Below are 22818 nucleotides of genomic sequence, written 5' to 3' on the forward strand. Positions count from 1 at the left end.
TCATCACTTATGCTCACTCTCTCATCTTTCTCATCACTTACGCTCACTCTCTCATCTTCCTCATCACTTATGCTCACTCTCTCATCTTTCTCATCACTTACGCTCACTCTCTCATCTTCCTCATCATTTATGCTCACTCTCTCATCTTCCTCATCACTTACGCTCACTCTCTCATCTTCCTCATCACTTATGCTCACTCTCTCATCTTCCTCATCACTTACGCTCACTCTCTCATCTTCCTCATCACTTATGCTCACTCGCTCATCTTCCTCATCACTTATGCTCACTCTCTCATTGTCCTCATCACTTATGCTCACTCGCTCATCTTCCTCATCATTTATGCTCACTCTCTCATCTTCCTCATCACTTATGCTCACTCGCTCATCTTCCTCATCACTTATGCTCACTCTCTCATTGTCCTCATCACTTACGCTCACTCTCTCATCTTTCTCATCACTTATGCTCACTCTCTCACCTTCCTCATCACTTACGCTCACTCCCTCATCTTCCTCATCACTTATGCTCACTCTCTCATCTTCCTCATCACTTATGCTCACTCTCTCATCTTCCTCATCACTTACGCTCACTCGCTCATCTTCCTCATCACTTACGCTCACTCCCTCATCTTCCTCATCACTTATGCTCACTCTCTCATCTTCCTCATCACTTATGCTCACTCGCTCATCTTCCTCATCACTTACGCTCACTCGCTCATCTTCCTCATCACTTATGCTCACTCTCTCATCTTCCTCATCACTTACGCTCACTCGCTCATCTTCCTCATCATTTATGCATGCTCTCTCATCTTGCTCATCACTTACGCTCACTCTCTCATCTTCCTCATCACTTACGCTCACTCTCTCATCTTCCTCATCACTTACGCTGGCTATCTCATCTTCCTCATCATTTACGCTCACTCTCTCATCTTCTTCATCACTTACGCTCACTCTCATCTTCCTCATCATTTACGCTCACTCTCATCTTCCTCATCATTTACGCTCACTCTCATCTTCCTCATCATTTACGCTCACTCTCTCATCTTCCTCATCATATATGCTCACTCTCTCATCTTCCTCATCATTTATGCTCACTCTCTCATCTTCCTCATCACCTCCCTCTATCCCTTCCCATCCGCACCCCTCACCTGCTCTCCTGCCACTTACTAACGTCTCTCCCACATGTTTCGCCTGTCTTTCTCTCTTCAGGCATGGTGTGTGAGAAGGGGATCCAGATCCTCCTCACCACTGTGGGGGCATTCGCCTCCTTCGGCCTGATGACGGTGGCAATAGGGACGGACTACTGGCTGTACTCCCGTGCCCTCATCTGCAACAGCACAGCCAACGTCTCCCAGGATGACCCCCATAATAAGGACAAGAAGGACCCCGGGGCGCTCACCCACTCTGGCCTCTGGAGGATATGCTGCCTGGAAGGTATGGACGCAGGCATTTTGGGTCTCCAGGTGGGGATTTGGAGAGGAAAAGTTGCATTGGTTGTTGCATTGGTTGTTGCATTGGTTGTTGTAACTTCAGTGAAGAGGGAACTGGAGTTGATGTCAGCCAACATGGTTTCCTTTCTACCCGTAGCTAGATTTGAGATTGAGCAAATAGTGTGAACTAGCATGAACAGGAGCTTCACTGTGCTGAATGCCTGATTCTATTTTATTTTTCCCTGTAGCCATATTTGTAATGTGTCAAGTTCAAGTTCAAGTTTATTAGTTGTCCTGAAAGGGCGATTTGTGTTGCAGCAAGCATAAAGACCACATATATCACATACAACAGTAAACAACAGTAAACATGGACAGCAGAAAACATTTCAAATAGGGTAAGTGTACACTGAGTCAAGTAGGTGAGAATGGATGCTGGTTGTTTCCATCTCGCCCTGTGGAATAATTCAGATGGAGCTGCGAGGGCTTTGGAGTTAGTGTGACTTGAAGTGATGCTCGGAGAGGGGTCAGGGGAAGTCAACAACAGCTGGGCCCCTGTCTGCTGCTGCAGAGAGGGCAGATGGATTTGGTGATATACTGTCCTCAGCTCATCAACAAACTAGAGGCAGAGATCACAGTGTTCAGACCGTGTTAGAGGCAGAGATCACAGTGTTCAGACCGTGTTAGAGGCAGAGATCACAGTGTTCAGACCTTGTTAGAGGCAGAGATCACAGTGTTCAGGCCTTGTTAGAGGCAGAGATCACAGTGTTCAGACCTTGTTAGAGGCAGAGATCACAGTGTTCAGACCTTGTTAGAGGCAGAGATCACAGTGTTCAGACCTTGTTAGAGGCAGAGATCACAGTGTTCAGACCTTGTTAGAGGCAGAGATCACAGTGTTCAGACCGTGTTAGAGGCAGAGATCACAGTGTTCAGGCCTTGTTAGAGGCAGAGATCACAGTGTTCAGACCTTGTTAGAGGCAGAGATCACAGTGTTCAGACCTTGTTAGAGGCAGAGATCACAGTGTTCAGACCTTGTTAGAGGCAGAGATCACAGTGTTCAGACCGTGTTAGAGGCAGAGATCACAGTGTTCAGACCTTGTTAGAGGCAGAGATCACAGTGTTCAGGCCTTGTTAGAGGCAGAGATCACAGTGTTCAGACCTTGTTAGAGGCAGAGATCACAGTGTTCAGACCTTGTTAGAGGCAGAGATCACAGTGTTCAGACCTTGTTAGAGGCAGAGATCACAGTGTTCAGACCTTGTTAGAGGCAGAGATCACAGTGTTCAGACCTTGTTAGAGGCAGAGATCACAGTGTTCAGACCTTGTTAGAGGCAGAGATCACAGTGTTCAGACCTTGTTAGAGGCAGAGATCACAGTGTTCAGACCTTGTTAGAGGCAGAGATCACAGTGTTCAGGCCTTGTTAGAGGCAGAGATCACAGTGTTCAGACCTTGTTAGAGGCAGAGATCACAGTGTTCAGGCCTTGTTAGAGGCAGAGATCACAGTGTTCAGACCTTGTTAGAGGCAGAGATCACAGTGTTCAGACCTTGTTAGAGGCAGAGATCACAGTGTTCAGGCCTTGTTAGAGGCAGAGATCACAGTGTTCAGGCCTTGTTAGAGGCAGAGATCACAGTGTTCAGACCTTGTTAGAGGCAGAGATCACAGTGTTCAGACCTTGTTAGAGGCAGAGATCACAGTGTTCAGACCGTGTTAGAGGCAGAGATCACAGTGTTCAGGCCTTGTTAGAGGCAGAGATCACAGTGTTCAGACCGTGTTAGAGGCAGAGATCACAGTGTTCAGGCCTTGTTAGAGGCAGAGATCACAGTGTTCAGACCTTGTTAGAGGCAGAGATCACAGTGTTCAGACCTTGTTAGAGGCAGAGATCACAGTGTTCAGACCTTGTTAGAGGCAGAGATCACAGTGTTCAGGCCTTGTTAGAGGCAGAGATCACAGTGTTCAGACCTTGTTAGAGGCAGAGATCACAGTGTTCAGACCTTGTTAGAGGCAGAGATCACAGTGTTTAGACCGTGTTAGAGGCAGAGATCACAGTGTTCAGACCTTGTTAGAGGCAGAGATCACAGTGTTCAGACCTTGTTAGAGGCAGAGATCACAGTGTTCAGACCGTGTTAGAGGCAGAGATCACAGTGTTCAGACCTTGTTAGAGGCAGAGATCACAGTGTTCAGGCCTTGTTAGAGGCAGAGATCACAGTGTTCAGGCCTTGTTAGAGGCAGAGATCACAGTGTTCAGACCGTGTTAGAGGCAGAGATCACAGTGTTCAGACCTTGTTAGAGGCAGAGATCACAGTGTTCAGACCGTGTTAGAGGCAGAGATCACAGTGTTCAGACCTTGTTAGAGGCAGAGATCACAGTGTTCAGGCCTTGTTAGAGGCAGAGATCACAGTGTTCAGACCTTGTTAGAGGCAGAGATCACAGTGTTCAGACCTTGTTAGAGGCAGAGATCACAGTGTTCAGACCTTGTTAGAGGCAGAGATCACAGTGTTCAGACCTTGTTAGAGGCAGAGATCACAGTGTTCAGGCCTTGTTAGAGGCAGAGATCACAGTGTTCAGACCTTGTTAGAGGCAGAGATCACAGTGTTCAGACCGTGTTAGAGGCAGAGATCACAGTGTTCAGACCGTGTTAGAGGCAGAGATCACAGTGTTCAGACCGTGTTAGAGGCAGAGATCACAGTGTTCAGACCTTGTTAGAGGCAGAGATCACAGTGTTCAGACCTTGTTAGAGGCAGAGATCACAGTGTTCAGGCCTTGTTAGAGGCAGAGATCACAGTGTTCAGACCGTGTTAGAGGCAGAGATCACAGTGTTCAGACCTTGTTAGAGGCAGAGATCACAGTGTTCAGACCTTGTTAGAGGCAGAGATCACAGTGTTCAGACCTTGTTAGAGGCAGAGATCACAGTGTTCAGACCTTGTTAGAGGCAGAGATCACAGTGTTCAGACCTTGTTAGAGGCAGAGATCACAGTGTTCAGACCTTGTTAGAGGCAGAGATCACAGTGTTCAGGCCTTGTTAGAGGCAGAGATCACAGTGTTCAGGCCTTGTTAGAGGCAGAGATCACAGTGTTCAGACCTTGTTAGAGGCAGAGATCACAGTGTTCAGACCTTGTTGTCCCTGCCGGGAACACTTTATTTGGATAGTCCGCCTACAGAGAGTCTACAGTACTTTGTAACATTTCAAAAGCTTATTATCTGACATTTTAGTTGACATTCAACAATTCAACTGTTTGGCTATTTCTGTAGAGGTTGTTTTAACAGCGTATATAGTTGAGATTCAACAAACAGATTATGTTTGGTTCGCGTTCCACACACCTGCACCTAGTGTAATTTTCATGAATTATCACATACTCTATAGATAATATTTGTTGGGGGTTAGGGTTAGGGTTAGAGTTAGGGTTAGGGTTAGGGTTAGGGTTAGGGTTAGGGTTAGGGTTGGGGTTAGGGTTAGGGTTACCTAACCAACACCTGTTAAACAGTTGAAGTGTTGAAATGTTACAAATACTCTGTAAACTCTCTGTAGGCGGACTATCCAGAGAGTTTTACCAATGGATCCAACTCACGGCTGTGGAATGGAAACATTGTATCTTCTTGTATCTCAAAGCTTTTAAAATGTTTCCTTCAGTCGCCATGTGTTTTTTTTAAATCAGGATGTGTTGAATGGATGATAAAAAATGATTACTACAAATACTAAGGTTACTACAGAGCGGCATCAATGCTGTAATAACAATAGTAATAATTATTAACATCAGTGCATGCATGCACACTCCATTCATATTTGTTCAATGGTTCCCACGGTGACAAGCAAACAGTTTTGCATAATTGCAATATAATGGCATGATACTCAGGCAGAACCCTCAGTCAAAATAACCCATTCATCACTGTCTTTGATTCAGACTGCAGTGCTTTGATTCAAGTGCTGAAACAAAGGGCCGTGTCCACCGTGTGGCCCCTCCCCTTCTGATTGGAAGTGACACAAGCTACAGAAACTGGCAGTAGCCAGCGCTCCATCTTCACTTTGTCACTGCAACACCAGCCGCTCATTCATTCTACTGTACATGACACTTCCTGGCTGATACTCAACAGTAACAGTAACATTCTACATGACACTTCCTGGCTGATACTCAACAGTAACAGTAACATTCTACATGACACTGCCTGGCTGATACTCAACAGTAACATTCTACATGACACTTCCTGGCTGATACTCAACAGTAACAGTAACATTCTACATGACACTGCCTGGATGATACTCAACAGTAACAGTAACATTCTACATGACACTGCCTGGATGATACTCAACAGTAACAGTAACATTCTACATGACACTGCCTGCATGATACTCAACAGTAACATTCTACATGACACTGCCTGCATGATACTCAACAGTAACATTCTACATGACACTGCCTGGATGATACTCAACAGTAACATTCTACATGACACTGCCTGGTTGATACTCAACAGTAACATTCTACATGACACTGCCTGGCTGATACTCAACAGTAACATTCTACATGACACTTCCTGGCTGATACTCAACAGTAACAGTAACATTCTACATGACACTTCCTGGCTGATACTCAACAGTAACAGTAACATTCTACATGACACTGCCTGGCTGATACTCAACAGTAACATTCTACATGACACTTCCTGGCTGATACTCAACAGTAACATTCTACATGACACTGCCTGGCTGATACTCAACAGTAACATTCTACATGACACTGCCTGGTTGATACTCAACAGTAACATTCTACATGACACTGCCTGGCTGATACTCAACAGTAACATTCTACATGACACTTCCTGGCTGATACTCAACAGTAACAGTAACATTCTACATGACACTTCCTGGCTGATACTCAACAGTAACAGTAACATTCTACATGACACTGCCTGGCTGATACTCAACAGTAACATTCTACATGACACTTCCTGGCTGATACTCAACAGTAACAGTAACATTCTACATGACACTGCCTGGATGATACTCAACAGTAACAGTAACATTCTACATGACACTGCCTGCATGATACTCAACAGTAACAGTAACATTCTACATGACACTGCCTGCATGATACTCAACAGTAACATTCTACATGACACTGCCTGGCTGATACTCAACAGTAACATTCTACATGACACTGCCTGCATGATACTCAACAGTAACAGTAACATTCTACATGACACTGCCTGCATGATACTCAACAGTAACATTCTACATGACACTGCCTGCATGATACTCAACAGTAACATTCTACATGACACTGCCTGGATGATACTCAACAGTAACATTCTACATGACACTTCCTGGCTGATACTCAACAGTAACAGTAACATTCTACATGACACTTCCTGGATGATACTCAACAGTAACAGTAACATTCTACATGACACTGCCTGGATGATACTCAACAGTAACATTCTACATGACACTGCCTGCATGATACTCAACAGTAACATTCTACATGACACTGCCTGGCTGATACTCAACAGTAACATTCTACATGACACTGCCTGGCTGATACTCAACAGTAACATTCTACATGACACTGCCTGGATGATACTCAACAGTAACATTCTACATGACACTGCCTGGATGATACTCAACAGTAACATTCTACATGACACTGCCTGGATGATACTCAACAGTAACATTCTACATGACACTTCCTGGCTGATACTCAACAGTAACAGTAACATTCTACATGACACTGCCTGGCTGATACTCAACAGTAACATTCTACATGACACTGCCTGGCTGATACTCAACAGTAACATTCTACATGACACTGCCTGCATGATACTCAACAGTAACATTCTACATGACACTGCCTGCATGATACTCAACAGTAACATTCTACATGACACTGCCTGCATGATACTCAACAGTAACATTCTACATGACACTGCCTGGCTGATACTCAACAGTAACATTCTACATGACACTTCCTGGCTGATACTCAACAGTAACAGTAACATTCTACATGACACTTCCTGGCTGATACTCAACAGTAACATTCTACATGACACTTCCTGGCTGATACTCAACAGTAACAGTAACATTCTACATGACACTTCCTGGCTGATACTCAACAGTAACAGTAACATTCTACATGACACTGCCTGGCTGATACTCAACAGTAACAGTAACATTCTACATGACACTTCCTGGCTGATACTCAACAGTAACATTCTACATGACACTGCCTGGATGATACTCAACAGTAACATTCTACATGACACTGCCTGCATGATACTCAACAGTAACATTCTACATGACACTGCCTGGATGATACTCAACAGTAACATTCTACATGACACTGCCTGCATGATACTCAACAGTAACATTCTACATGACACTTCCTGGCTGATACTCAACAGTAACATTCTACATGACACTGCCTGGATGATACTCAACAGTAACATTCTACATGACACTGCCTGCATGATACTCAACAGTAACATTCTACATGACACTTCCTGGCTGATACTCAACAGTAACATTCTACATGACACTGCCTGGATGATACTCAACAGTAACATTCTACATGACACTGCCTGGATGATACTCAACAGTAACATTCTACATGACACTGCCTGCATGATACTCAACAGTAACAGTAACATTCTACATGACACTTCCTGCATGATACTCAACAGTAACAGTAACATTCTACATGACACTGCCTGCATGATACTCAACAGTAACATTCTACATGACACTTCCTGCATGATACTCAACAGTAACAGTAACATTCTACATGACACTGCCTGGATGATACTCAACAGTAACAGTAACATTCTACATGACACTGCCTGGATGATACTCAACAGTAACAGTAACATTCTACATGACACTTCCTGCATGATACTCAACAGTAACAGTAACATTCTACATGACACTGCCTGGATGATACTCAACAGTAACAGTAACATTCTACATGACACTGCCTGGCTGATACTCAACAGTAACAGTAACATTCTACATGACACTGCCTGGCTGATACTCAACAGTAAAGGCTGGAATCAAGTGAACAGGGAAGCAGCTTCGGCCAAGCGGCTGGTGTGAGTTAGCTAGCTGTGCCACTGTCACATACAAGCGGAGGTCATTGTTCCTGTTGAGGTCGTGTGGTGACGAAAACCTCCCGACTCTCCTTAGGAAGCATCGGCGGCGCAGCCCATCCTTGGCTTGGTCATTGTACAAAGCTAATTTGTCCTCATCTCTAAGCTTCCTGATAACAAAGCAACCAATTAGAGATAAGCTGCTGCAGTGCCCACTGTGCCCCCACCCCATCCACTGCCTCACATCCCTGTCTTTCAATGTCTCTACTTGCTACACCTCTGTCTTACTCCACCCTACACTATATTACATATTACACCTCTGTCTTACTCCACCCAACACTATATTACACCTCTGTCTTACTCCACCCAACACTATATTACATATTACACCTCTGTCTTACTCCACCCAACACTATATTACATATTACACCTCTGTCTTACTCCACCCAACACTATATTACATATTACACCTCTGTCTTACTCCACCCAACACTATATTACATATTACACCTCTGTCTTACTCCACCCAACACTATATTACATATTACACCTCTGTCTTACTCCACCCAACACTATATTACATATTACACCTCTGTCTTACTCCACCCAACACTATATTACATATTACACCTCTGTCTTACTCCACCCAACACTATATTACATATTACACCTCTGTCTTACTCCACCCAACACTATATTACACCTCTGTCTTACTCCACCCAACACTATATTACATATTACACCTCTGTCTTACTCCACCCAACACTATATTACATATTACACCTCTGTCTTACTCCACCCAACACTATATTACATATTACACCTCTGTCTTACTCCACCCAACACTATATTACATATTACACCTCTGTCTTACTCCACCCAACACTATATTACATATTACACCTCTGTCTTACTCCACCCAACACTATATTACATATTACACCTCTGTCTTACTCCACCCAACACTATATTACACCTCTGTCTTACTCCACCCAACACTATATTACATATTACACCTCTGTCTTACTCCACCCAACACTATATTACATATTACACCTCTGTCTTACTCCACCCAACACTATATTACACCTCTGTCTTACTCCACCCAACACTATATTACATATTACACCTCTGTCTTACTCCACCCAACACTATATTACATATTACACCTCTGTCTTACTCCACCCAACACTATATTACATATTACACCTCTGTCTTACTCCACCCAACACTATATTACATATTACACCTCTGTCTTACTCCACCCAACACTATATTACATATTACACCTCTGTCTTACTCCACCCAACACTATATTACATATTACACCTCTGTCTTACTCCACCCAACACTATATTACATATTACACCTCTGTCTTACTCCACCCAACACTATATTACACCTCTGTCTTACTCCACCCAACACTATATTACATATTACACCTCTGTCTTACTCCACCCTACACTATATTACATATTACACCTCTGTCTTACTCCACCCAACACTATATTACACCTCTGTCTTACTCCACCCAACACTATATTACATATTACACCTCTGTCTTACTCCACCCAACACTATATTACATATTACACCTCTGTCTTACTCCACCCTACACTATATTACATATTACACCTCTGTCTTACTCCACCCTACACTATATTACATATTACACCTCTGTCTTACTCCACCCAACACTATATTACACCTCTGTCTTACTCCACCCAACACTATATTACATATTACACCTCTGTCTTACTCCACCCAACACTATATTACACCTCTGTCTTACTCCACCCAACACTATATTACATATTACACCTCTGTCTTACTCCACCCAACACTATATTACATATTACACCTCTGTCTTACTCCACCCAACACTATATTACACCTCTGTCTTACTCCACCCAACACTATATTACATATTACACCTCTGTCTTACTCCACCCAACACTATATTACATATTACACCTCTGTCTTACTCCACCCAACACTATATTACATATTACACCTCTGTCTTACTCCACCCAACACTATATTACACCTCTGTCTTACTCCACCCAACACTATATTACATATTACACCTCTGTCTTACTCCACCCAACACTATATTACACCTCTGTCTTACTCCACCCAACACTATATTACATATTACACCTCTGTCTTACTCCACCCAACACTATATTACATATTACACCTCTGTCTTACTCCACCCAACACTATATTACATATTACACCTCTGTCTTACTCCACCCAACACTATATTACATATTACACCTCTGTCTTACTCCACCCAACACTATATTACACCTCTGTCTTACTCCACCCAACACTATATTACATATTACACCTCTGTCTTACTCCACCCAACACTATATTACATATTACACCTCTGTCTTACTCCACCCAACACTATATTACACCTCTGTCTTACTCCACCCAACACTATATTACATATTACACCTCTGTCTTACTCCACCCAACACTATATTACACCTCTGTCTTACTCCACCCAACACTATATTACATATTACACCTCTGTCTTACTCCACCCAACACTATATTACATATTACACCTCTGTCTTACTCCACCCAACACTATATTACATATTACACCTCTGTCTTACTCCACCCAACACTATATTACATATTACACCTCTGTCTTACTCCACCCAACACTATATTACACCTCTGTCTTACTCCACCCAACACTATATTACATATTACACCTCTGTCTTACTCCACCCAACACTATATTACATATTACACCTCTGTCTTACTCCACCCTACACTATATTACATATTACACCTCTGTCTTACTCCACCCTACACTATATTACATATTACACCTCTGTCTTACTCCACCCAACACTATATTACACCTCTGTCTTACTCCACCCAACACTATATTACATATTACACCTCTGTCTTACTCCACCCAACACTATATTACACCTCTGTCTTACTCCACCCAACACTATATTACATATTACACCTCTGTCTTACTCCACCCTACACTATATTACATATTACACCTCTGTCTTACTCCACCCAACACTATATTACACCTCTGTCTTACTCCACCCAACACTATATTACATATTACACCTCTGTCTTACTCCACCCAACACTATATTACATATTACACCTCTGTCTTACTCCACCCAACACTATATTACATATTACACCTCTGTCTTACTCCACCCAACACTATATTACACCTCTGTCTTACTCCACCCAACACTATATTACATATTACACCTCTGTCTTACTCCACCCAACACTATATTACACCTCTGTCTTACTCCACCCAACACTATATTACATATTACACCTCTGTCTTACTCCACCCAACACTATATTACATATTACACCTCTGTCTTACTCCACCCAACACTATATTACATATTACACCTCTGTCTTACTCCACCCAACACTATATTACATATTACACCTCTGTCTTACTCCACCCAACACTATATTACACCTCTGTCTTACTCCACCCAACACTATATTACATATTACACCTCTGTCTTACTCCACCCAACACTATATTACATATTACACCTCTGTCTTACTCCACCCAACACTATATTACACCTCTGTCTTACTCCACCCAACACTATATTACATATTACACCTCTGTCTTACTCCACCCTACACTATATTACATATTACACCTCTGTCTTACTCCACCCAACACTATATTACACCTCTGTCTTACTCCACCCAACACTATATTACATATTACACCTCTGTCTTACTCCACCCAACACTATATTACATATTACACCTCTGTCTTACTCCACCCAACACTATATTACATATTACACCTCTGTCTTACTCCACCCAACACTATATTACACCTCTGTCTTACTCCACCCAACACTATATTACATATTACACCTCTGTCTTACTCCACCCAACACTATATTACACCTCTGTCTTACTCCACCCAACACTATATTACATATTACACCTCTGTCTTACTCCACCCAACACTATATTACATATTACACCTCTGTCTTACTCCACCCAACACTATATTACATATTACACCTCTGTCTTACTCCACCCAACACTATATTACATATTACACCTCTGTCTTACTCCACCCTACACTATATTACATATTACACCTCTGTCTTACTCCACCCAACACTATATTACACCTCTGTCTTACTCCACCCAACACTATATTACATATTACACCTCTGTCTTACTCCACCCAACACTATATTACATATTACACCTCTGTCTTACTCCACCCAACACTATATTACATATTACACCTCTGTCTTACTCCACCCAACACTATATTACATATTACACCTCTGTCTTACTCCACCCAACACTATATTACATATTACACCTCTGTCTTACTCCACCCAACACTATATTACATATTACACCTCTGTCTTACTCCACCCAACACTATATTACATATTACACCTCTGTCTTACTCCACCCAACACTATATTACATATTACACCTCTGTCTTACTCCACCCAACACTATATTACATATTACACCTCTGTCTTACTCCACCCAACACTATATTACATATTACACCTCTGTCTTACTCCACCCAACACTATATTACATATTACACCTCTGTCTTACTCCACCCAACACTATATTACATATTACACCTCTGTCTTACTCCACCCAACACTATATTACACCTCTGTCTTACTCCACCCAACACTATATTACATATTACACCTCTGTCTTACTCCACCCAACACTATATTACATATTACACCTCTGTCTTACTCCACCCAACACTATATTACACCTCTGTCTTACTCCACCCAACACTATATTACATATTACACCTCTGTCTTACTCCACCCAACACTATATTACATATTACACCTCTGTCTTACTCCACCCAACACTATATTACATATTACACCTCTGTCTTACTCCACCCAACACTATATTACACCTCTGTCTTACTCCACCCAACACTATATTACATATTACACCTCTGTCTTACTCCACCCAACACTATATTACATATTACACCTCTGTCTTACTCCACCCTACACTATATTACATATTACACCTCTGTCTTACTCCACCCTACACTATATTACATATTACACCTCTGTCTTACTCCACCCAACACTATATTACACCTCTGTCTTACTCCACCCAACACTATATTACATATTACACCTCTGTCTTACTCCACCCAACACTATATTACATATTACACCTCTGTCTTACTCCACCCAACACTATATTACATATTACACCTCTGTCTTACTCCACCCAACACTATCTTACATATTACACCTCTGTCTTACTCCACCCAACACTATATTACATATTACACCTCTGTCTTACTCCACCCAACACTATATTACATATTACACCTCTGTCTTACTCCACCCAACACTATATTACACCTCTGTCTTACTCCACCCAACACTATATTACATATTACACCTCTGTCTTACTCCACCCAACACTATATTACATATTTCACTCTTTTCTCTCCCTCTCTCTTAGACTTTCTCCTCTCTATCTTTGTGGTGCAGCAAAGCTGACAGTGTCTTGGCATGGCTTAGAGGTCAAGTATCCTTGATGTCTGTGGAGTAGTCAGCCAAGATAGATGCTCAGTCGTGCAGTGATGCAGTGAGGTGTAGGTGGAGTGGAAATGCAGGACATGTTAGCTCTAAAAGATTTATGCCTGCGGGTGGGTGGCACATATTGCTGTGGATAGAGCTTTCTCCTCCCCTGTCTCCTCTGCTGGCTTGCTAAAGGTGCAGTCACTTGGTTACTTTTGGTTATTTGGGAGTTTATTGTTCAAACGTAGGCACATTTGTGGGGTTGGCACTGAGCGAGGCAGCTCATAGGAGGACTACTTAGTAGAGTTTGATAGTATGTCCTGTGATGGGTTGCTGATAGACTTGCCCCTTTCGGGACATGTGTCATCTAACTGACTGAAAAGGAACCAGGTAACTCCTTCAGTTACAGTTACATGTAACATGACACATGTAACACATGTTACACAACTGAAGGAATCAGTTAAATGATTAACTGATTATTTCAGTTACAGTTACATGACACATGTCCCGAAAGGGGCTACTGATAGACCTGCAGTGGATTAGGTGCAGTATGTCATAATATCTGGTAAGCCATTCAGGAAGTAGATGATCAGTCCTGTCAAAGACGATGGGATTTCAAACAAAATTAACCAACCTAAACTCACTTCCTGTCATTTTGGCACGCGGGTTTTGCCCATGGCTTTCCACAGACACGGCCACTAGGAGATTTTCGGCAGGTCTGAGTCTATTGGAGCCAATGGGAAAAGTCAACGTGATCTCAGATTATGACAGATCCCTTCGCCCCCATATTCATTAAAGACACTAAAATGGCATTTTTCAGACAGAAAGATCAGGAGAAAATTAAACTTGTTCAAGACCTGTCTATCTCAGCAACACACTCTCAGATTTGGCAACAGGAACTTATGTTAGCGGCCAGGGAGCGATTAGCTAAAGATACATGTGAAGTTTGTTGATGTAGTAGCTAATTGGGAATGGGAACTCACGATCTCTATTTCATGTTAGCTTGCTAGGTCAGCACTAACCCCGCGTCACCAGGCACAGTCCTCTCACAACAATTCAGGGCAGAGGAGACCACGTGAAGTTTTAGGAGACTTGCTGCTACCATTTGTTAGAATTGGCAGAGCCTGCAGTGAATCATCTACAGTAATAGAATATCTATGGTCCTGTGCTCTTGAAAGTATATGAGAGTCATGGCGTCTTTCACCTGATACACTCTGAATCCTAGATGATGACAGTGGCTCCAGCAAAGAACTTACTTTGCTAAGAACTGAACGTTCCATTATTGCAACATCTGTGCACAACAAATCCGCCATTTTGGCCTGAAGGAGACAACTGTACATGTATATGCCAGTAAAACATCCTGCCTACAAAGTGTCGTACAAAAGTACCTCTACCGAAATGGTCTGCATTCTTCCCGGTCATGGTGTGTCTCTGTCATGGTTCTGTGCTGTTTCCCATTGGTGTAAAGATGCGTTTTCAGGCCAAAATGGCAGCAGCGCTGTTGTCAGAAAAGCAGCAGAGCATTGTCTCTTGGGTTCTTTACTCTGTGGCTCTCCAGTGTGGCTCAGCTTATGACTCTGCCCTCTGTACCCCTCTCTCTTTCTTTGCAGACCAGCCTGTGGGAATGTAAGAGCTTTGAGAAAGAGACCAGCTCACCCCACATCTGTCCATCTCTCCCTCCGTTTGTGTCATCATCCCATCACTCCATCTTTCTCACAAATCCATCAATGAGCACCAGTGGTGTGCTGCTGTCATCATCGTGTGTGCATCCCTCCGTTCCTCTGTCTGTCTACAGTAGAGATCCAAGACCCCAGCTGGTAGTTATCTGTCTGCCTGTGTGCTGTGTGTCTGCATACTTTCTTTTTTTCTTTTTTTTTTTACGTGTGTGTGTGTGTGTGTGTGTGTGTGTGTGTGTGTGTGTGTGTGTGTGTGTGTGTGTGTGCGTGCGTGCGTGCGTGCGTGTGCGTGTGCGTGTGCGCGTGTGCGTGTGTGTGTGTGTGTGTGTCTTTCATGTGGAGACTGCATGTTACTAACCTGTGTTTCCTAGTAGTGCCATTTGCCTTTGTTAGCCTTTCCACTGTTCATTATCTGTACCTCAATATTTGAGGTATTGAATTTGTCGTTTTATAGCAAGGAACAAAAAATGCATAATGCAATTAATTTAAAAGATGAAGCATTTATAGCCCAAGGTTTGTATTCAAATATAGAGTTTCTAACACCCATATGGCTGTGTTCCTGTGTCAGTCAAATTGTCCCTGACAAGGGTATTTTCAGTTTTCTCTTCTTAAAGTTGATGCAGATACGAGTGCTTGTCTTTTATTGTGTCTGGTCATCCTTGTTTCTTCTCTTCTCCATCTCAGGGGTGAAGAGAGGCGTGTGTTCCCAGATCAACCACTTCCCAGAGGATGCAGACTTTGACCATGATGGGGCAGAGTATGTCCTACGTAAGTCAATAGCAGCATCAGCAGGCTGGCTGGCCTGGCTGGTGGGAGAGAGAGGGAAGCCCAGATCAGACAAACACAAAGAAAGCCAGACATGGTGTCTTTATTGCTTATTCCTCAAAAGATTGCCTGTGCGTGAATTAAACATGTGACTGTGTGAACAGGAAGTCAGGGGAGATGGGTTGCCCTAGTTCACACTCAGTGCCCTGCAGTGATATCTTTCTGTTCTATGATTATGCTACATGTGTGCCTGCATACATAAGGAAACACTTGTGTTCTGTTTACAATGTTGCCCAGGCATTTTGTTGGCATTTAGGTGGCATTTCCCTCCTGTGGCCTAGTTGTCCTAGATGAGAGGAGCGTGCGTGCGTGCATGTGTGTGTGTGTGTGTGTGTGTGTGTACTTGAACACTTAAAAAAAAAATCTTTCTTTGTGTCCGTTATTCTGCTCTGTCCTCGCATTTTCCAAACCTGGGCTAAAAACCATTTGTATAGATAAATCTTAATGTTTGTTTGTAATCTGCTGTAATTAGATATGTTGGCTTTATTGCTGCTGCTATTATCATGAACTATATTATTATATTATTACCATACCTCAAACTATTAAATAATTATTAAATAATTATGTATGCCATACTATAATTATTATACTATTGCCATTTATCACAGACTTTATTATTACTATACTATTTATCATACTGCTGCTACTATTAATAGTCTGTGTCTATACTGTGGCGCCTGGTAAATTGTTTTGGTGAATTCTTATTTAATTGGTGATTGTATTGTATTGTACTGAATGGTTGCACGATGGGGAGCCTGGAATTTCGTTGTGTAAATTCTTATGCAATGACAAATAAACTACTACTACTACTTAAGACAATTCAGATACACACCCAGAATAATAAAGGTGCTGGAGCTGAAAATGGTTCTTTGGGGTGATGCCATAGAAGAACCATTTCTGGTTTCACAAATAACCTTTCAAGAACCTTTGGGGATTTAAAAGGTTCTTGATTCTTAGTTATTGGATGGTGGGTGATGCCGTAATTGTGGGAAATAACCCACCATGTCCATAGTATATATTGTGCAATTGGGGTGTCCGGGTATTGCAGCGGTAGATCCACGGCCTATCAACACGAGGGTCGCAGGTTCGAGTCCCCGTGTTACCTCCGGCTTGGTTGGACGTCAATACAGGCACAATTGGCCGTGTCTGCAGATGGGAAGCCGGCTTAAGGGTATGTGTCCTGGTCGCTGCACTAGTGCCTCCTCTGGCCTGTTGGGGAAGGGGGGGGGTCTGGAGTATAGCGTGATCCTCCCACGCGCTACATCCTGCCGGTGAATCCCCTCGCTGTCAGGTGAAAATAAGCAGCATGTATTCGGTGGAAGCATGTGCTAGTATAGTCTACAACTCTCACCAGATTGGCAGAGGGGGTGGAGCAACGACTAGGACAGCAGGGGAATTTGCCAAGTACAACTGGGGAGAAAACAGGGGGGTATCCAGAAAAAAGTATATAAAAAAAAAAGTATATATTGTGCAATTGCAAATGAGACTATACAAGGACAGATAAATAAAAACACAGTGCAGGTGTCTGAGCAAGGAGTGCAGAAATGGTTCTTCCATTTCACTCCAATGCATTACTCCTCCAGTGCATTTATTTTTCTGTCAGTTATATATATATTTTTCTGATTTTCCCCCCTTTTTCTACACAATTGTATGCTACTTGGCCAATTTCCCCCTGCAGCCCCGGCCGATGCAGAGGCTGCACCCTCTGCCAATCTGGGGAGAGCCGTAGACTAGCACCATGCTTCCTCTGACACATGCGCAGTCGCCAGCCGCTTCTTATCACCTGACAGCGGGGAGCTTCACCGGCAGGACATAGAATGTGGGAGGATCATGCTACCCTTCACGCTAGTGCAGCGATACACATACCCTCAATCTGGCCAACAGCCACAGCCAATCGTGCCTGTATGGACGCCTGACCAAGCTGGAGGTAACACGGAGGCGCGAACCTGCGGCCCTCGTGTTGGTAGGCAGGGAATCTCCTGCTACACTACCCAGGCACCCTTCTGTCAGTTATATGATTGCCTCTACTTTATGGCACTCATAGTGTTGTCCTATGTGGAAAACCAACCCACTTGGTACTCCAAATACCGTAGGCTAAAACAAACACCAAGAATCATTAGCTGATACTATTTGACCCACGTCTGCTCCTCTTCTCGTCTGCTCCTTCTCCTTCCCAATGCTTGTAGATGAACATTGTTCTGTGTCTGTAGGGGTCGTCAGAGCTTCCAACATCTTCCCCATCCTCAGTGCTATTCTGCTGCTGATGGGAGGGCTGTGCATCGCTGCTAGTCGTTTCTATAAGAGCAAGAGGAACATCATCCTGGGGGCAGGAATTCTCTTTGTGGCTGCAGGTAGCTGGTGCAATCCTCTAGAACTCTGTATGTGCGTCTGTCTGTGTGCTGTGTGTGTGCGTGTCCGTGTGCGTGTGTGTGTGTGTGTGTGTGTGTGTGTGTGTGTGCGTACATACGCGTGTGTGTGTGTGTGTGTGTGTGTGTGTGTGTGTGTGCGTGCGTGCGTGCGTGCGTGCGTGCGTGCGTGTGTGTGTGTGTGTGATATTTGTGGTTGTAACAGGGTCTGTAAGCTATATTTACCATTTGGTCCATCTCCTTAACAGCCAGCATCCATAAATACAATGTGATGCTCTGAGCCACCAAATGTTATTGTGGCCAATGTAGTGGAAGAGGATCTGTATTTCTAATGGAGGTAACTCGGCAACAAATCCCCATTACAATCAGAATATTAGCTTAATAAAGGAAGGAACAAAGTTGTAGCACTGATTTATTTAGGCATCTCGCACACTACGCTATGCATGCTCGATTCCTTGGCTCGCTCGCTGCGTGGCCTCGCCCGCCCTGCAGCTTGCATACGCAGCTCAACCGCTGTGTGTGCTCACTTTCTCTTATGACATCACTGATGATGTCACAATGCCTATGACATCATCAATGATGTCACAATGCACAATTGGTCATCACTTCCAGTTGGGTAATTGCTCAAGTGACATCACTGATGACATCACTTCCAGTTGGGTAATTGCTCAAGTGACATCACTGATGACATCACTTCCAGTTGAGTGACATCACTTCCGGGACAAAAATTGAAGCAAACATTGCCCACTTGCTCCCATAGGATGATTCAGCTCACCTTTTAGCCACAGCTAATGTGCCTTGGAGTCTCCAAGCACCACTTCCTTCCATCCATGTGCTTTGGTCGCTGTGTGGTTCAGTAGTAGCTGTTTGTTGTAGTGTGGAAAGGGTTAAGTTTCCCTCCAGTCATTGTAACTGGAACACGGTCTTGGTGGTGCTTTGTTCGTCTATACGCCTATTTCACATCACACCCCAAGCAGCCATTTTGTGTCTAAAACCCACACGGATTAAAGCTCTTATTGACTCCTTTCTCTGATGTGCTCCAGAGTCGAGGCAAGTGTGAAAGCCAACAGGAGCGTCAATCTGTGTGGGTAGGTAGGCTTCCTGCCTTTTAGACACAAAATGGCTGCTTGAGGTACCATGTGAATTATGCGTATATATACTGTACGTGCTGCTAACTGCCAAAGCGACTGCGCCTATAAACCCATAGTGGGGCAAGCTGCACAAATTAGCCAGTCCTTTGCAGCAACGCATATGAAGATCAGGGACAATATCCAATCATTGGGCATTTGCTGTGTATCAGGATAAAGTGGCCTTTCTGTCTGGGCTATCTGTATTAGCTCTGTTAGCCTGTCCACTTGTTCTCTGTCTCGTTGTGTGTGTTACTGCGTCCACGGTTGCCGCTTAATTATGTCATCTTCAGGATGCTCGGGTGCGTGCGCAGAGAATAGCTTCTTTGCAACCATGTGATTGCGATGATGACGTCACTGGCAGCTCTCTCAGAGCTACTGTGGAGAATGGAGGAAAGCGAGTATGCAAGAGGTTGGATGGCGCTGCACACTGCACGCTGCAGGTATCGCCAGAAGATTGCAAAACAGATATGATCCATATGCAATGAAGAGAAGTGATTTTTCCAGCAACTTGTCCAATTTCACTTAGTGCTTTTCTATGTAGCCTGCTGCTGCTTAGTGCTTTCCTATGTAGCCTGCTGCTGATTGGCCCTCCGCATGATCATGTGGTTTGCAAATAAGCCAATGGTCAACGGTCTCGCCTCCTTGACATGGCGTCAGCAGGCCCGTAGCAGGGTTTGAGAAATACAGAGGTCATTTTAGTGTGGCGTGGGGGGCCTCCCCGGTTAGAAAATTGTGTCCATTTGAAAGTAAAATGCTTCAATCTGGTGCACTTTGAGAGCAAAATTAAGAGGCTTGATCTATAAAGAACTACAGACATCATATTAGATTAATATCCTCTTTACTGGGCTGTTGCTTTACAATGATAGGAATGTCTCCCCACATAATATATATTCTGCATACTGCAGGTCACATATGGCAGAATACTGCTCAATTAAATACAATGGCCCATCTACACAAACATCACTTACAGGGGAATTACTTACCCATTCACGTGTGTGTGTGTGTGTGTGTGTGTGTGTGTGTGTGTGTGTGTGTGTGTGTGTGTGTGTGTGTGTGTGTGTGTGTGTGTGTGTGTGTGTGTGTGTGTGTGTGTGTGTGTGTGTGTGTGTGTGTGTGTGTGTGTGTGTGTGTGTGTGTGTGCGTGCGTGCGTGCCTGCCTGCCTGCCTGCCTGCTTGCCAGTCCATGTGAATGGTGGTCTGGACAATTATAAGTGTCGTAGTACTTTATGCATTGTTTTGAGTGAGTCTCAAGTTGTGTTTAGTCTCAAGTCTTTCACATTCATCTCCTTGTCTTGTGTTTCTTTGTTGAGTATGCCATAAACATTATGTTTCACTTGTGTTTATTAGTACCATAAGTTTGAGTTGATTTAGATCTGGTGTAAACAGCGTATCTCTGTGCTCTTTCAGGTCTGAGTAACATCATAGGCGTGATTGTGTACATCTCGGCTGCGCTGGGGGACATCTCTCCTAAGAAGGACGAGGATAAAAAGTGGCAGTACTCCTACGGTTGGTCGTTTTACTTCGGAGGCCTGTCCTTCATCATGGCCGAGATGGTGGGGGTCCTGGCTGTCAACATCTACATCGAGAAGAACAAGGAGCTGCGCTGCCGCTCGCGCACCGACATTTTCAAGAGCACCACGCACGCCATGCTCCGCCTGCCCAGCTATCGCTTCCGCCGCCGCTCCCGCTCTTCGTCCCGCTCCACCGACCCCTCCCGCTCCCGAGACCCCTCGCCCGTAGGGGGAGGCGGGGGCAAGAACTTCGGCCTGCCCCCCTCAGCGCTCCTCTCGCAGGGCCCCATCTCAGTGTCCACGCTGCCTAACCCGCACTCGCGCTCCCACACGGCCCTGGCCGGAGGCGACATCTCCCTCTACACGCTGTCCCGTGACCCCAAACTGGGCGGTTTGCCGCCCATGTATGGAACGGTGGACCGGGCCACGCTCTACCAACTCCACAACTGCTTCCCCAAGGACGGGGGCGGAGGAGGAGGGGGGGTGATGATGAGCGGCACGCTACCCTCACTCAAGTCCCACAACCCTTCCAATTCTTCCAACTCCAACGCTCCCATGCCAAACTCGGTGGGCTCCGGCCCTCCGCCCTTCTCCACCTCCACAGTAGACAGGGAGCGAGGGATGGGAACTCTGGACAGGCTGAAGGGAGATAGAGAGAGTAACTCTAATACCCTCAATAGGAAGACAACGCCTGTGTAGAGAGAGGGGGTGAGATAGGGAGACAAGGAGGAAGGGAGAGAAGATGGGTAGTAGCGAGAGAGGGAAGAGGAAGTGGAGAGGGGAGGTGCATCAGGATCAGAATGGATAGAAAGACAGACAGACGTTTGAAATGCTAGATCTCTCCCTTCATGTTCACTGTTATAAATAGTCTACTCAATCTCACTGAGAACAAAAAGAAGATGAGTAATAACAGAGTGATAATAACAACAACAATGAACTTTCACAATAAAACTATTTTGATATTTTAATGCGCTAGAAATGATTTATTTTGTTAATGATCAAACGCAATTAACCTTGGGCTATTATGAAAATGTTCCACGTATTTTTTGTGCAATATTACTGCTAATTTAACAAGATAATCATTCTGTAAATTGTTGTTGTGATTATTCTTAGCGTTATTACAAGCTAGCTCTGTTTGCAACACAATAGTTTGGAATGAAAATTTAATTTTCATGATTTTTCACTCTAATTTTAGATCTTGACGACTTTTACTGTGAATTTCTTCCATGCA

General features: G+C 43.9%; 1 protein-coding gene across 1 annotated transcript; it reads left to right on the forward strand.

The window, feature by feature from the left end:
• Nucleotides 1-1207: 1207 nt before the first annotated feature.
• On the forward strand, nt 1208-22286 carry cacng8b (calcium channel, voltage-dependent, gamma subunit 8b; the record flags this gene model as incomplete). The annotated part of the gene is made up of 4 exons (XM_083634573.1): nt 1208-1430; nt 16440-16523; nt 18791-18931; nt 21484-22286. 4 exons carry the CDS (start codon nt 1208-1210, stop codon nt 22284-22286), a joined length of 1251 nt encoding a protein of 416 aa, XP_083490699.1.
• Between the last annotated feature and the right edge of the window lie 532 nt (nt 22287-22818).

This window comes from Poromitra crassiceps, assembly GCF_964638095.1.
Source record: "Poromitra crassiceps genome assembly, chromosome: 1".
NCBI classification, from domain to species: domain Eukaryota; kingdom Metazoa; phylum Chordata; class Actinopteri; order Beryciformes; family Melamphaidae; genus Poromitra; species Poromitra crassiceps.